At 40.7% G+C, this 15,386-nt stretch overlaps 1 protein-coding gene across 3 annotated transcripts in view; it reads left to right on the top strand.

Moving 5' to 3' along the window:
- ARMC3 (armadillo repeat containing 3) overlaps positions 1–11,042 on the top strand; it is a 74,440-nt gene extending 63,398 nt beyond the window's left edge. For all 3 annotated transcript variants that reach the window (XM_074358088.1, XM_074358087.1, XM_045505022.2), the window contains 3 exons: positions 4,941–5,141; positions 6,945–7,107; positions 9,806–11,042. In XM_074358088.1, the coding sequence (XP_074214189.1) occupies positions 4,941–5,141; positions 6,945–7,107; positions 9,806–10,015 (574 nt within the window). In that variant the 3' untranslated portion in view covers positions 10,016–11,042. The remainder of the gene's footprint in view (positions 1–4,940; positions 5,142–6,944; positions 7,108–9,805) is intronic.
- The last annotated feature ends 4,344 nt before the right edge of the window (positions 11,043–15,386 follow it).

The raw sequence follows: 15,386 nt of genomic DNA, 5'->3' as shown, positions 1-15,386 counted from the left end.
CATCTGTTAATGTCATGGAGAATGTTTAACATTGACAAAAAGATCCTGAGCAATACAGACAAAGAATAATGAGCCATCTGGAACCACAGAGCGGCTGAATTTTTGAAAGGGAGAGGAGAGAAGAGCTGGGAGACAAGTCAACCCCCTGCATGTGAGGTGCCCTAATACAGACAAGGAAAGTGAAAACGTGGGTTTCTGTTTTTCCGGATGAATATCATTACCATATACCATGTAAATTAAAACTTTTAAGCAAGAGGCTCTCGTTAGGTGACCATCCTATTTCTGCCTTTGAAATTTAATTTTAATTGCACTCTCTTTGATGGCACAACACTCATAGGAGAGGTGATCAATTTATTTCCTGTCTATGCAATCACCTTCTTCCATCCAAGTACTGACCAGGCCCGACCCTGCTTAGCTTCCAAGATCAGATGAAATCGGGCACGTTCAGGGTGGTATGGCATAGGCTCCAGTCACCTTCTTGATACTTCCCCAGGCTTCACTGAAACCAACATGTCTAATGCCCTCTAAAGCTTTTCCTCATAAAGACCATTCTCTTTACAATAAATATTTACTACACCCATTCATGAAATGAATTATAACTTCTGTCTATACTCTATTTTTGTATTCAGACTAGTCTTCATAAATATTTAAGTTGATTGCACATGAGTTTATTATACACGCTTGAAAGTTTAATGTTTTTCTGTCTCCTTTTTCACATCCTTCCAGTCTGTTCATCTTTGGAGACTTTTAGACTTTAACTTTTCTGCTACTTAGATCATCTTGATCCCCATCACAATGACTTCCCCAAACATTTTTGCTTTTGAAATAATTTCCCTCAGAAAACTGGATAGCCACATGTATAAGAATGCAACTAGGTGACTATCTTTTACCACAAACAAAAATTAACTCAGAACATAAGACCTGAAGCCATAAAACTCCTAGAAGAAAACTTAGGTGATAAGCTATTGACTTTAGTCTTGGCAATACATTTTTGGATCTGACTCCCAAGAGTACAGGCAACAAATCAAAAATAAACAACTGGGACTACATCAAACTAAAAAGCTTCTGCACAGCAAAGGAAACCATCAATGAAATGAAAAGATAACCTACTGAATGGGAGAAAATATTTGCAGATCATATATACAAAAAGAAAGTTGATATCTAAAATATAAAAATAATTCATAAAATTCATGAGAAAAAAAATCCAATCTGATTTAAAAAGGGGCAAAGGATCTGAAGTTTTTTTTTTCCAAAAAAGATATACAGATGGCCAACAGGCACGTGAAAAGATGCTAAACGTCACTAATCATCAGAGAAATGCAAATCGATACCACAATGAGCTGTCACCTCACACCTGGTAGGATGGCCATCAGGAAGGCAAGAGATAAGAAGTGTTGTCCAAGATGTAGAGAAAGGGAACCCTCATGCACTGTTGGTGGGAATGCAAACTGGTGCAGGCACCAAGAAAAACAGTATGGATATTTCTCAAAAAAATTAAAAATTAAAATGGTCCAGCAATTCCATTTCTGATTATCAGAAAAGAATGAAAACACTAATTTGAAAAGAATTCTACACCCCCATGCTCATTGCAGCATTACTTAAAATAGCCAAGATGTGGAAACAACCTAAGTGTCCATCAATAGATTAATGGATAAAGAAGAAGTGGTACATGTAGACAATAGAATAGTACTCAGCAATAAAAAAGAATGAAATCTTGCCATTTGAGACAACATGGTTGGATCTTGAAGGAATTATGGTAAGCAAAATGTCAGAGAAAGACAAATAGCATAGAATTTCACTTATGTGTGAAATCTAAAAAACAAAGCAAATGAACAACAAATCTAACAAAATAAAAAGCATAAAGTGAGCAGAATGGTGGTTGCGTATATTTTCTTCTAGGAGGTTTATTGTATCTTGTCTTATTTTTAAGTCTTTGACCCATTTTGAGTTTATTTTCATGTATGGTGTAAGGGAGTGTTCTAGCTTCACTGATTTACATGCTGCCATCCAGTTTTCCCAGCACCGTTTGCTGAAGAGACTGTCTTCATTCCGTTGTATGTTCTTGCCTCCTTTGTTGAAGATTAGTTGACCAAAAGTTTGTGGGTTCATTTCTGGGCTCTCTATTCTGTTCCATTGGTCCATATGTCTGTTTTTGTACGAATACCATGCTGTTTTGATGACTGTAGCTCTATAGTATTATCTGAAGTCTGGGAGAGTTATTCCTCCATCCTCTTTCTTTTTTTTCAGTAATGCTTTGGCAATTCTAGGTTTTTTGTGGTTCCATATAAATTGTATTATGATTTGTTCTAGTTCTGTGAAATATGTCTTGGGTAATTTGATAGGGATTGCATTAAATCTGTAGATTGCCTTGGGCAGAGTGACCATTTTAACAATATTGATTCTTCCAATCCAAGAGCATGGGATATCTTTCCATTTTTTAAAATCTGCTTTAATTTCCTTAATCAGTGTTTTATAGTTTTCCATGTATAAGTCTTTCACCTCCTTGGTTAGATTTATTCGTAGCTATTTTATTACTTTGGGTGCTATTTTAAAGAGGGTTGTTTCTTTACTTTCTTTTTCTGTTGATGCATCATTAATGTAAAGAAATGCAATTGATTTTTGAATGTTAATCTTGTAACCTGCAACCTTGCTGAATTCTTCAATTATTTCTAGTAGTTTTTGTGTGGACCTTTTAGGGTTTTCTATATATAGTATCATGTCATCTGCATATAGTGACACTTTTACCTCTTCTTTTCCAATTTGGATCCCTTTTATTTCTCTCTTGCCTGATTGCTGGGGCTAGGACTTCCAAGACTATGTTGAATAGGAGTGGGGATAGTGGGCAGCCTTGTCTTGTCCCAGATTTTAGTGGGAAGCTTTTGAGTTTTTCACTGTTGGGTACTATGCTGGCTGTAGGTTTGTCATATATAGCTTTTATCATGTTCAGATATGTTCCCTCTATACCCACTTTGGTGAGAGTTTTTATCATAAGTGGGTGTTGAATTTTATCAAATGCTTTTTCTGCATCTATTGAGATGATCATGTGGTTTTTGTCCTTTCTCTTGTTGATGTGATGTATTACATTGATTGATTTGCATATGTTGAACCACCCTTGTGTCCCTGGGATGAACCCACTTGATCATGATGCATAATCTTTTTTATGTGCTGTTGGATTCTATTTGCTAATATTTTGGTAAAGATTTTTGCATCTATGTTCATCAGTGATATTGGTCTGTAATTGTCTTTTTTGGTGGTGTCTTTGCTTGGTTTTGGTATCAGGGTGATGGTGGCTTCATAGAATGAGTTTGGGAGTATTCCTTCCTTTTCAATCTTCTGGAAGAGTTTGAGAAAGACTGGTATGAGTTCTTCTTTGTATGTTTGGTAGAATTCCCCAGTGAAGCCGATCAGAAAACAATATTTGAAACCTGTGTATAATCAATAGCAGGAGATTAAAATCAAGAGAAATAAAAATGAAATGAGGTAGAGTTTTTAAAGTGATAAAAATAAAAATATTTTAAAAGAAAAATTTTAAAGGGATTAAAACCATAGACATATACAGTTGTTTAAAAAGTAAAAATTAAAAAGGTAATAGAAAATAGAACAGATATAAAAAAGATTTTTTAAAAAAGGGGGTGTGTTCTTCTGGAGACTGTGCGCTCTTAATGATTTTATCGAGAAGTCTTTCTGTCTTCGCCTTGTTTTGCAAACTCAGCTTGCTGTTTCCAGAGGCCCTCCATTGGTGCCCTTGTCAGTGCTGCTCCCAGTGCCAGTTGGCAAGCAGACAGCGCCCCATCCCAATAGTGGGTCAGGTGCTGAGCTCTCACCCAGTGGGCAGGCGGGTCACTCCCCCAACCGATGGCGCAGTCAGATGCTGCACTCAGGCAAGGCAGGTGGGCAGATCGCGCCCCCTCCCAGCACCACGGTCAGGTGCTGCATTCCTGCAAGGAAGGCGGGTGGCCGCCCGCCCTCTCCCAGCATCTGCTCCGCTGCTCTGTGCAGCTGCCCGCTCTGCCTCGGGAAGGCGCTCTGTAGTTGGGCTCGGGGAAGACCACAGAACAGCCCCGCCCCTGCTCCAGCCCAAATCTCAGCTCCTCGTTTGTCTTGGTGGTGCAAGTTCTCTGAGGTGCCAGGGCAGAAAGATCCCATCTGCCTCGGGCTGTAAACAAGTCTCCATCCTGCGCAGGAGGTTGTGGATCCCCCAGTGCGGATTCAGGTCTGGGCCCCACCCTGGCGTGGGCGCTGCGCATGGAGGAGGTGGCGGCTGTGGCCGCGCCAGCAATGGTGGCGCAGGTCTGAGGAGACAAAGGCTATGGCGCCCCTCCCCCCAGGGCACACCAGCCGTGTTGCTTTGCTTTTTTCCCCCATAATTTATGTGGGACCCAGGGGGTTCCGCTCCATATCCCCTCCCAGCCACGGCGCGCAGCCCCCCGCAGTCCCCGGGGCTCCCTCAGTGCAGCGTCCCCCGTCCTCCGCCCAGCTTGGGCCACCTGTCCCAGCTGCCGGCTCGCGTCTCTGGCTGGGTGTCGCAGGGACACTTTATGCTCATTTAACTTAGTTCTGTTGGTCAAGGGCTGCTCCGTGCAGATCTGAGCCTCGGAGGCTCCCCCTCTGTCCCGCTGGCGTCTCCGTTGGAGGGGGGAGACCCAGCGAACGAGGGCTAGTCCTTTGCCGCTCCCTCCCTGTGGGACTGGTCCCACACTGTTTTGCTTTTTCTTCTTTCTTTTTTCCCTTTCTCCTACCAGATTTGTGGCATTTTTGTCTTTTGAAGAGGGCGATGTTTTGTTGGAGTTAAGCAGGTGCTCTGGTTGGCTAGGTGGGTCCGCGGTTGTGAGTTTTGGTGTGTTTGTGGGAGAGGGTGAGCGATGAGCGTCCTTCTACTCTGCCATCTTGGCCCCTCCCCTCCACTTGGTGATTTTGATTGCTGTCCTTTACTCTCTAAGGAAAGGCAGAGGGAAAAAAGAGGAGGAAAAAGTGAAGGAGGAGGAAGAGGTTGCAGTAGCACCAAAACTGACTGGAGAAGGAAACACTGATAAAGAGTGGTGCCCTCCCTCCGACCCTGACTTCTGTGTTTATGTGTGTGAAGTGACCAAATCCATCCTTCCCATCACCAATATCAGGGAACAGATTGAGCTTCTTGCCAAGTAAGTCATCTATATATACATATACATTTTTTTATTTTCTGAAAAAATGTTTTTGATTTTAGCGGTTTGCATTTTTTAGCCGATTTTCAGACTACACCATAATAAAATTGAACTTTACAGCACCCTACCTCTGACTCTGAAGCATAAACACAGTGAACTGAAAAAACAAAAATCCTCCATTTCTAGTTTAGATCCTATTTCTGCCAAGAATCAGAGCTAGGAGTTGGAAGTGGTTTAAAGAAAAATGACTAAGTCATTTTCCCCAGCTAAACCTTGAAAAGCATCTTTCAGGGTGATCCTGAAGAAGTTATGAATGAAGGAATCCTATTGTGAATTATTTGTAAACTCACAAGTTATTTTCTCATACAAATCACCACCCCCTACTTTTATGTCATACATCTGATACTTTGTGTCTCATGTTGCTCTAAATTGGGCTTGTGGGTCTTCTGAGAGATGGCTCAGCACTCTGAAGAAGCCAGTGAGGTCGCCTTCTAAGTTAGAGCATTTAACCTGATTCCGTTTAGAGGTGGCTGAGAACTTGACTTGATAGCTGTAAGAAAACTAGAAACAGAGGACTGCCTTCGTGCCTGACACCAGCCAGTCGTGAGCCCCTGGCTTGTGCAACAGCTGCAGTCTCCACAGGAGCTTGTACCTACTCCAAATGGAAGTGTGTCACAGCCATCAAACCTGGATGTGACAACTGCAGAAACACAGCCGCCAGGTTGCCGACGTCCCGGCAGCCGGAGCTGGAAGAGAGTTGTTTCTGGCTACGGAAGTTTTCCCAGTGTCCTTGAGAAGTGATGACTCAAGCAGAACTCTAACTTAGCTCATTTCAACATTTGTCAAATTTCCTCATGCTCTGCTCCTATCCGAAATACTTTCTATCATTCCCAAACTATTAGGCTTTTAACCTGAGCCCCCACCAAGATAGATATTCAGAGACTTGTCCTCAAGCGTTTGGTTCCTAGTGGTCATTACAGGACACCTGGCTGGCTGGCACTGCAGCTTTCTACCCAACCCTTTCTCTTGGTTTTCACCATTGTTCTTCTTTGCTTGGTTCCACATACAGCAGGAGGAAATTCTTTCTTTAAAATGTGCAATTCTGCCTTTACTCCAAGATGAAGTAGGCTGAGTTGACGGAGGATTTTTGCAGGTGTGTTCACTGACATCTTGAGGGAGAGCCTGATTTTAGGAGAAACCCACAGGCAAAGTATGCCCCACACATCTCACCTCCTCACCTAACTGTTAGTTCTTCCTTTTTGCCTCTTCATCTCTCCTCTAACTTTAGTGTTATATAAATGCCATGTCCTTCTCTAAATTAAAAAAAAGATAAAATTTAAAAGAAAAAGATGATGAAACTGGAATATATTTGTGAACCTATTGGGAAAATTTCTTATGTGTTTGTCTTTGTTTCTGAGTTTAAATTCCTAAAAAGAAAGATAGTTAGTATAATGCCTTGGATTTCAGATGGAAACATTTGAAAATACTTTCAAGAGTAAGAGAACATTTAATTGTGTTGATATAAATTTAGTGTGATGTGGATTTGTATCTTGCTATAAATATTGGGAAAATTAGCATTCCTGTCTTTCTTCCTGCTGAATGATACTGTTAGAATTTCAGTTGACATTTGATAGTTTGAATAGATTAAGCATAATGTTAACAGCTACTTACAGTAAGTACATTTTAAAAAGTAAAGCAAACAGAAATTAGAGGGGAAATATTTTTAACACATATAGTTACACTCAAAGCATCCAAAGTGAGATACTAAACTTGACTGATTTGATCTCAATGTGATTGACACAGGTATGTGGCAGAAAAAATGGGTGGTAAGATTCCAAAAGAGAAACTACAGGATTTCAGCTGGCAACTTCATATAAGTGAACTAAAATTCCAACTTAAATCCAATGTTGTACCGATTGGACAGATCAAAAAAGGAATCTTCTGCCATCGAGCTTTGCTTTTCAAGGTATTCAAAATGTTTGGCCTCATTTCTGATTAGGTAAAAATGTTTCACCTTTATGATTGTGGAGTGAGCCAGTTGCTAACATTCAGTTGGGTGATATTTCTCCTGCCATTTAGATGTACTTATATTTGACATGTATATGTATGTGTACAGCCACACACCTACATACATATTCACTGGACTATTAGAAGCACATTCTGTCGACACTTATCACAATCTACTATAGGCCAGGGTCTCTTCCAGGGTCTGGAATACAGAGATACTAACGTGACAGTTCCTGTAAACAAGGGATGCCTGAGCCACACTTGTGGCTCTCAAGTGACATCAGGGAAAGTTCCAGGGGAGAAAGGGATATGTGGCCTCAGTATTAGAGGCTAACTAGGATTTCAGTCGGTAAAGAAGGAAGACAAGAGTGTTCTAAACAATGTGAACACGTGATTCAAAATAACAGGTGTGAGAGTCAGTGGTCCATTGGAGGGATGTAGTTTGTCTGGATGCAGAAAAGAGGGGAAGCGTTGGGGGAGGCTAAAGGGCCAGATGATAAAGCACCATGTGAGTTTGCACTTGATCTTAAATCTGTGAGCAGCCACTGAAAGTTAAGGGGAAAGTGGCGACATGATTTTGAAAGATCATCCAGGGAATGAATTAGAACAGGAGTGAGACTGGAGACAGATCAGTTGGAAGGTCACTGGAGCAAGAAGTAAAGTGAGCAAGACTAGAGCCAGGGTGGAGGATGTCAACGATGGGGTGAGTTTACAGGGAGATATAGGAGATAAAACCAATCAGTAAGTATTTTGGAATTGATAATTACATGTATATTTTTGTGTCTCTACCCCCACTATGAGTGTAAAATGATTCTAGGCCTAATTTCACAGGGGTGGGAGATGTTTTCCACACATCCAAGCAATTCTTCGACACCAGCCAGGTGTCCTACAATTCAACTCAGTTCTGACACTCCCTGCCTGGAGAGAGTGTCAGATCCCACAGGTTAAGGGATCAGTCCTAAAAGACTGCCCCACCCCACCCTCTGCCCACTTCAGATGCCAATCACAAGCCCAAATTGTCACCTGTGCATCTGACTGACCAGGCTGTAGACTGGAGGTTCCAATGACCTCCTCCTGGGGTTCAATTAGTTTCCTAGAGGGGCTCACAGAACCCAGAGAAACATACTACTTAGGTCAGTGGTTTATTATAAAAGAGTATAACTCAGGAACAGCCAGGTAGGAGAGATGATCAGAGCAAGGTATGGGGAAAGGGCCCAGGGCTTCCATGCTTTCTGAGCACACTGTTCTCCCCAAACCTCCACCTGTTCATCAGCCCCAGAACCCCTCCATATCCTTCCTTTTTGGGTTTTTATGGGCACTTCATTGCATAACATGATTAAATCACTGGCCATTGGCTACTGATTCAACCTCCAGCCCTTCTCCCTTCCCCAGGGGTCTTGGGGAGTGGGTGTGAAAGTTCCAAAGTTGAGCCTCCTGGCAACAAGCCCCCTTCCATACAAAAGTCACCCCATTCATATAACAAAGGACACCTTTATGGCTCTCATCACTTAGGAAATTCCAAGCGTCTTAGGAGCTCTATGCTAGCAAGTGGACAAAGACCAAATATGTATTTCTTACTATATATCACAGAGTGCCACATAGCCAGATACAGTCATGTTGTAGTTGCCTGTTGACCAGACTAGATAGAATGTAAGGCCCTAGAAGTGACAACCATGTCTTAGTCATCTTGGTCGAGCCAAGATGGTAGCAGTCATTACATAGTAAGCAATCAATAATTACATTAATATAGAAACACAGAGATGACTGAAACGATGCAAGAGTTGCCTTCTAGTACTGAGCACGTTCGTCGCGCACTTGCTCTGTGCCAGCGTTCATAGCATGCATTCACTTCATCTTCACACCCAGCTGATGAGGAAGGTGGTTATACCTTTGTTAGCCTCGTTTCACAGATAAAGACGTAGAAGCACAGAGAGGCTGAGTCATTTGACGTGACAACTACTAGTCAGTGGCTGACCCTAAATTCAAACCCAGCCATCTTCCTTACCCACTATGGTGTGGCTAAGAAGCTCCCAGATTATTTTAAAGGTACATTCAAAATAACCTCAAAATCAGGACAAATTGAAGAGACTATTTCCAAGGAACATAAGCAAGCCCTGAGAACAGGGCAGCAGGCAGCCCTAGAAGGGCCCACTGCCCACGACCCTGCCCCTTCCTCCCCAGGACACCCGTCTACACCACCCAGAACAAATGGGCTAGAAACAGGCCCCCAGCAATTTGACCCTTCCATTCAATCCCACTGCATATCACACCCCAAGAGCAGCCCAGAAGCACAGAAAGATTGATAGACACACTAGTGCCGAAAGCCCGTGGAACAGCTTTTCTCCAATTACATGATCAATCTTGTGCTGATACAATGCAGCGTAACTGCCTGAAAAATGTCACTTCCCAGCAGGACTGACACAAATTTTTGAGTCCACAGAATCTTGAGGAACAAGGAAACTTACCCCATTTTATCGACTCCTATCGACTCCTAACACTCTACATTTTTCCCCCAGCCTTCCTCCTAAGCACTTTTTTTTTTGAGGGGGGGCAAGAGTTTTATATCTCACCTTCAACCAAGGTGCATCTTTCAACCAAGGATTTTTCTCCACCCCTCCCCTCCTCCCTCTTAATTGATGTCACGTTTTCTCCCACAGGCTCTGGCTGATAAAATTGGCATTGGCTGCTCTCTGGTTCGAGGGGAGTACGGCAGAGCCTGGAATGAAGTTCAGCTGATGAACGAACCCCAAAAGGGGTTGACTGGGGCTTTCTCTCCCCCTGAATTTTACATAGTTGACCTCATGTTCCATCCAGGGGCACTGATGAAGTTAAGAAGCCAAGAGGCAGATCTTTACAGATTTCTCTGAACTTCCAAATGAACACAGGAGGGGTTCAAACAAGAAATACATTTCATACACTTTCTGCGATGCCCATCAGTAGATTTTATTTCTTTAAATAAAAATGTTAGAAGTGTTTTCCCTGTGCAGAAATGAGGTCACTTGCATTGGACTTGGTCCTGCTTCTGATTTCAGGCTTTTGGCAAATGTTCCATCTGATGAGATCATATTATGCTCATAGTCCCTCATATAAAGCCTATTATTCTCAACATTAATTCACCCCACTGTTTCCTAAGGAGCATCTCTGCCCTTTGGGAATCACATGGAAAAGGCTCCAGCTACTGTCCCCAGGACAGTGCCTTGCGACTGTCCTCTGTGTACAGAATGCTCCAGGAAGACTTGGTTAAGTAAGTCAAACCAACTCTTTTTTTTTTTTAAGTGTCTTTATGTTTTTAATGTCTTCAGTCGCCTTGTCTCACTCTCATAAAATAGGGTTATTGATATTTTTGAATATTTATAAATCTAGATTAGTGTTACAAATTCCTTCCTAAAATTTTTTGTTCATATTTTCCCAAATTTATCATCAAGAACACCATTTAATATGTGTCACTGAGCTAAGAATATCCCTAAAAACTATTGCCATTCACTGTCCTTGTCTGTGTTGACTTGGAAATATACTTTCAGTTAAAAACAGCTCTGATTTGCTTGTACATGTTGCAATGCTGGGTCACAAACTCGTGTAACTTAAAAATTCTTTTCTGGAAAATTTTGAAATATAAGAACTGAGTAAGTCTTTGCTGAGGAATTTTGTTTTCAGTACTGAGCACAAAATGGGGAACCCATTTCAAATGGCAAGAGAAAATGAATCTCATGAGGCATACACTTCCCAGTCAAGATTTAAGTCTAAAGTTTAGCCATCTAATAACCATTTTACTGGAAGGTTTCTAAAAGTGAGTTTGAGTTTAGAAATTTGAGCTAAGATTATTCTGTGTGAACTGATCTGTACTTTCAGAGAATGTGTCAGTCTTTATTTCAAAATAAAGTTCTTTATATCAAATGGTGTGGTAATTATATTTATCCTGCAGTTTCATGAACGAGAGCGCAGATTATCGGATACATACCTGCTGAAGTAGTTCTAAGTCCCTCTTGATCCAGAAAGCACTGACAGTGGATTACAAAGACGTATAAGATGTAACAAGATAAAAATAAGTGAACAAGAGGCTTAAGTATAGGAAAGAAAGTTCAGCAAGGCCAGGAATAAGCTTAGAATTCAAAACGCAAGCCATGAAAATCCTACACATTTGTTAGAGGTGAGCAAAAATTTGACTCCAAGCTCTCTAGCAGCCAGCGCAGAGGGGGATGCTATCAGTTGCGTGATTTACAGAAGGGACCACTAGAGAAAAACACAAAGCAGCTTCTCAAGAGGAACAAAGTCCAGGGGAATTTTTGAGAACTTCATACAGATGACAAATATAATATAGAAAATAACATCTTTGAAAAGCAACCTCCTAGTAAGTTCTGGAAAGAGTTTTCATAGGCCAATGGCCAAACGTCAAAAAAAAAAAAAAGGAGAGGGATGTTCCATGCAGAGTCCCTATGATGCAGTCCAGGCAGACACTGCGTTTTGCAGCCTGGTGCAGACCAAAGATGCGTTTTTCTCCATCTTAGAGATGATTTTGTATTCTGTCTCTCTCACTTAGATTCTAGGTAATAACTGAACAGGAATGATTTTAAATTATATTCTCAGACAGGTCTTTGAAGTTCATCTATTCTGTGTTTCCAGTTAAGTATAGAGCCATAAGATTCGATAATAAGCCAATCTATTATAAAAAGTAAACACTTTCACAGTAGCAAACATTACAAAATACCTAGACACAGATTTAACAAGCCATATGCAAGAAAAACTATAACATTTTAATGAGACCTGAATAAATGAAGGTACATATACCATTTTCCTTGATGGAAAACTCAGTAATATAAAGATTTCAGTGTTCCCTGTATTAATATATACATTCAGTATAATTTCAGCTAGAATCCCAACACATTTTCTTTCCTGGAACTTGACAAACAATAACATTTATCTGGAATGAGTGCATATGAATAATAACAATATTTTGAAATAGAAAAATGAATATGTCCATCACATATCAGAACATTTATTAAAAGCAATAGTAAGTAAATTACTATGAAACAGGTATAAAAATTAAAAAAAAAAATTAAAGAGTCCAGAGACAGATCCACATATATAGGTAGGGATTTAGTGTTGCTAAAAATAGCTTTTCTGCCCAGTGGGGAAATGATAGCCTATTTAGTAAATGGCAATAGGGAAATTATAATCTTGGCAAAGAGAGAGCCCTTCTATTTATGGTAGAGAAACTAGAAGCCATAGAAAAATATATCAGACAAGTTTGGCTACATGAAACTTTTAAATTCCTATTCAAACAATACAGCATAAGAAAAATATTTGTTTAGCAAAATAAAATGTAAGCATAATTATAGACAGGGAGAAAAATGTGCAGCATATGTAATAGCCAAATGTTCATATCCTTAATAAACAAAGAGCTCCTATATATCAATGAGAAAAGGGCAATCCACTTGGAAAATAGGCAAAGAACTGTATTTGAATAAGACCTCTAAACAGTGCTTATAAGCAATCCCAGATATCCCCATATTATAATATATACATTTAGTATAATTTCAATTAAAATCCCAACACATTTCCTTTTCTGGAACTTGGCAAATAGTAATATTCATCTAGAAGAGTACATGTGAATACCTATAATATTTTGAAATAGAAAAATGAGGAGGATTTTTCTCCCAGATCTTAGTAAGATAAAAGCCTTTGATCACATCACATGCACAGGTCAGTGGAGGGGACTCTGCTTCATATGGTCACTCAAGGACCCAGGCTGACAGCAGCTCCACAACTTGACACCGGCAGGAGGTGGAATATTTGAACCTCTCAGTCACTGGAGCAGGAGGAGAAAATTTCAGGATTTACATGCTTTGGGCTGGAATAACATGTTATTTGGGCAGAACTGGACTTAGGCAGGATGGGGTAATGTCTGAAACCAAGGAGATCTGAGTTTGAATCCTGACTCCGTCCCTTAAAACCTTTAAAGATTCTGGCAACTGTTGTGGTTGTGAGATTTCAAAACAATTTATATGAAGTAACTTGTTACTCTATCAGAATCAAGAGCTACCGTTTCTCTTCTGGAGATCAAACCATTTCATTAAAACAAATACCAATCTTTTAAAAATAACTGTGAATTAAACTGGGGACAGTTAAACAGACACACAGACATGCTCACTGGCTTTGGAGCTCCTGTCTGCAATCATTCCCCATTAGGCCTATCTTTTCTTTTGATTCCATGGTCTTTGAGAAAAACTGAAAAACCCAGATGAGCGTATTTACGTCTCTACTATCAAGTCATTTATCTGCTAAATCATTGAGGGTCATAATCCTGTGGACACCACTTGCTGATTGTGGAATCATGCCCGCTTCACCAACACCTTGCCCACCCTCAGGGTGTGACCTGTGTGTGTCCACTTCATTGGAAAGGGACCTTAGTGTTTCTTCCTGGGTTTGATGACTTCCTACTGCTGCTTGGTCCAGCTTGCCTGTGCTTTTGAAAGGCTTGTCTTGCGTATTTACCTTTGAAAGCACTTTTAATGTGTGTGGTTAAGACTACTTACGTCCTTTTTAACTTGCTAACAAGGCATAAGGTTCCCTATTGGCTCAGACCTTTCCACCAAGCAGAACCTACACACGGGACGGGCCCTGGATTTAACAAGTCCCCAGGAATATGCATCTGCTTTAGGAATACATTTCGGTCGTGAGCATCTGGGTATGACCTCATCAGGATGAGATAAGGGCCCTCCACTTCCTTTCTTAACTCATGGTATCAGCCCCCAAACCCTGCAGACGGACGGACACTGGTTATCTTGAGAAAGTCCCAGTTTGTTTTACGCAAGAACAGCTGGCATACAAATGGAATCAAGCACTTTTAAGTAGTCATTAATCATACTGATGAGAACAGCTGAAATAAACAGTGTTCTCTAAGTACTTACATATCTGACATAAAATCAAGTGATAGTCCAATTAGTTTATTTATAGGTTCCTTTCTTTGAAAAATCTGAGTGACTATCTTTCGATTCCATAGTCTTTGAGGAAAACTTTGAAAAACCCAGATGAATGCATTTATATCTATTATCAAGTCATTTATCTGCTAAATCATTGATAGTCGTTATCCCTCATACACGATTTCCTAGATGTGTGATTTCATTTATTTCGCTTTCTAAAAAATTTTTTAAATCTCTTTTTATTAAAACAAGTAAGAGAGAGACAGAAAGGGAGAAATATGCTGGTTCTTTGGACTCTTCCAAAATTGAAAGCTTGGCTTGTATCCTTTGTATAAATTACTTACTCCTTTGAGAATTAGGATGAAAGGGAAAAATTAACTGCTGAATAAGATAAGGAGATTTTCCTTGTGCAGTTTTTTTTTTTTCTTATCTAAATAGGAGAGTAAAAAATAAAAAGGGAGCTTAGAGTTGCCAGAAATGGACTTCAGTGCCCCACTCAGAAGTAATCACATGGAACCTATCCTCGCTGGCTTTAAGAAGTGGCACAAAATTTAGCAATAGGAAAGGCCTCTCCATGCCCAGGATCTATGATCGCTACACAAACATTATTGATGAGCTAAAAACATTTACACAATAACTCAAATGGTCCCTTCTTATGCATGTTCTTTATGAAATGAGTGCCCTGAGACTCAGTATCAACACATCCAGTGCTGGCACACCATCACATTCAGAGGACATGCTCTCGAATATGAAATCCCACAGAAAGGAAACAAAGAAACGAGCAAAGCCTTGGTAAATCTCTTAATGCAGACCATCTGCTTTCTTCCAGGCTTAGATTCAGGCTCGCCATCGAGTTATGGGCTCAGTCCTGAAAGCCTGGGCTGGGCGGGGGATGGCATCTAGCTGGGAACCTAGTCCAGAGCCTTAAAGTAAATCACTTTGGGAGAGAAGCCAAGTCTTGCTTCAGTCTGTCCCTGGCTGAAATTCAGAGCCCTCAGAGTCAAAGTTCAGGGAGAGGACACTTGGAAAGTGGTTCCTCCAAGGACACGTCCTGTTACCATTTTTTACATACAATTGGCATCACTGTCAAAGACGCCATGATTCAAAAAGGCACAGAGTTCAGCTGTGAACTAGAAACTTCCATAGAGAAGGTCAGAGTCAGTCTTTGGTGAGTGCCCCAAAGTGTTCCTGCAGCTCAAATTTCCACATCCAGGGTTAAGTGTGGATGTTGAGACATTCAGCCAAGGAGAGATTTGCAAGTAACTGTTTTTCAAACTTTTTAAAAAATTGGGACCAAACCTTTTTTTAGATGTGTGTT

Source organism: Camelus bactrianus, chromosome 35 (genome assembly GCF_048773025.1).
Source record: "Camelus bactrianus isolate YW-2024 breed Bactrian camel chromosome 35, ASM4877302v1, whole genome shotgun sequence".
Taxonomy (NCBI): Eukaryota; Metazoa; Chordata; class Mammalia; order Artiodactyla; family Camelidae; genus Camelus; species Camelus bactrianus.
The sequence above is the reverse complement of the archived record's forward strand: the minus strand, read 5'-3'. Positions and strand labels throughout refer to the sequence as shown.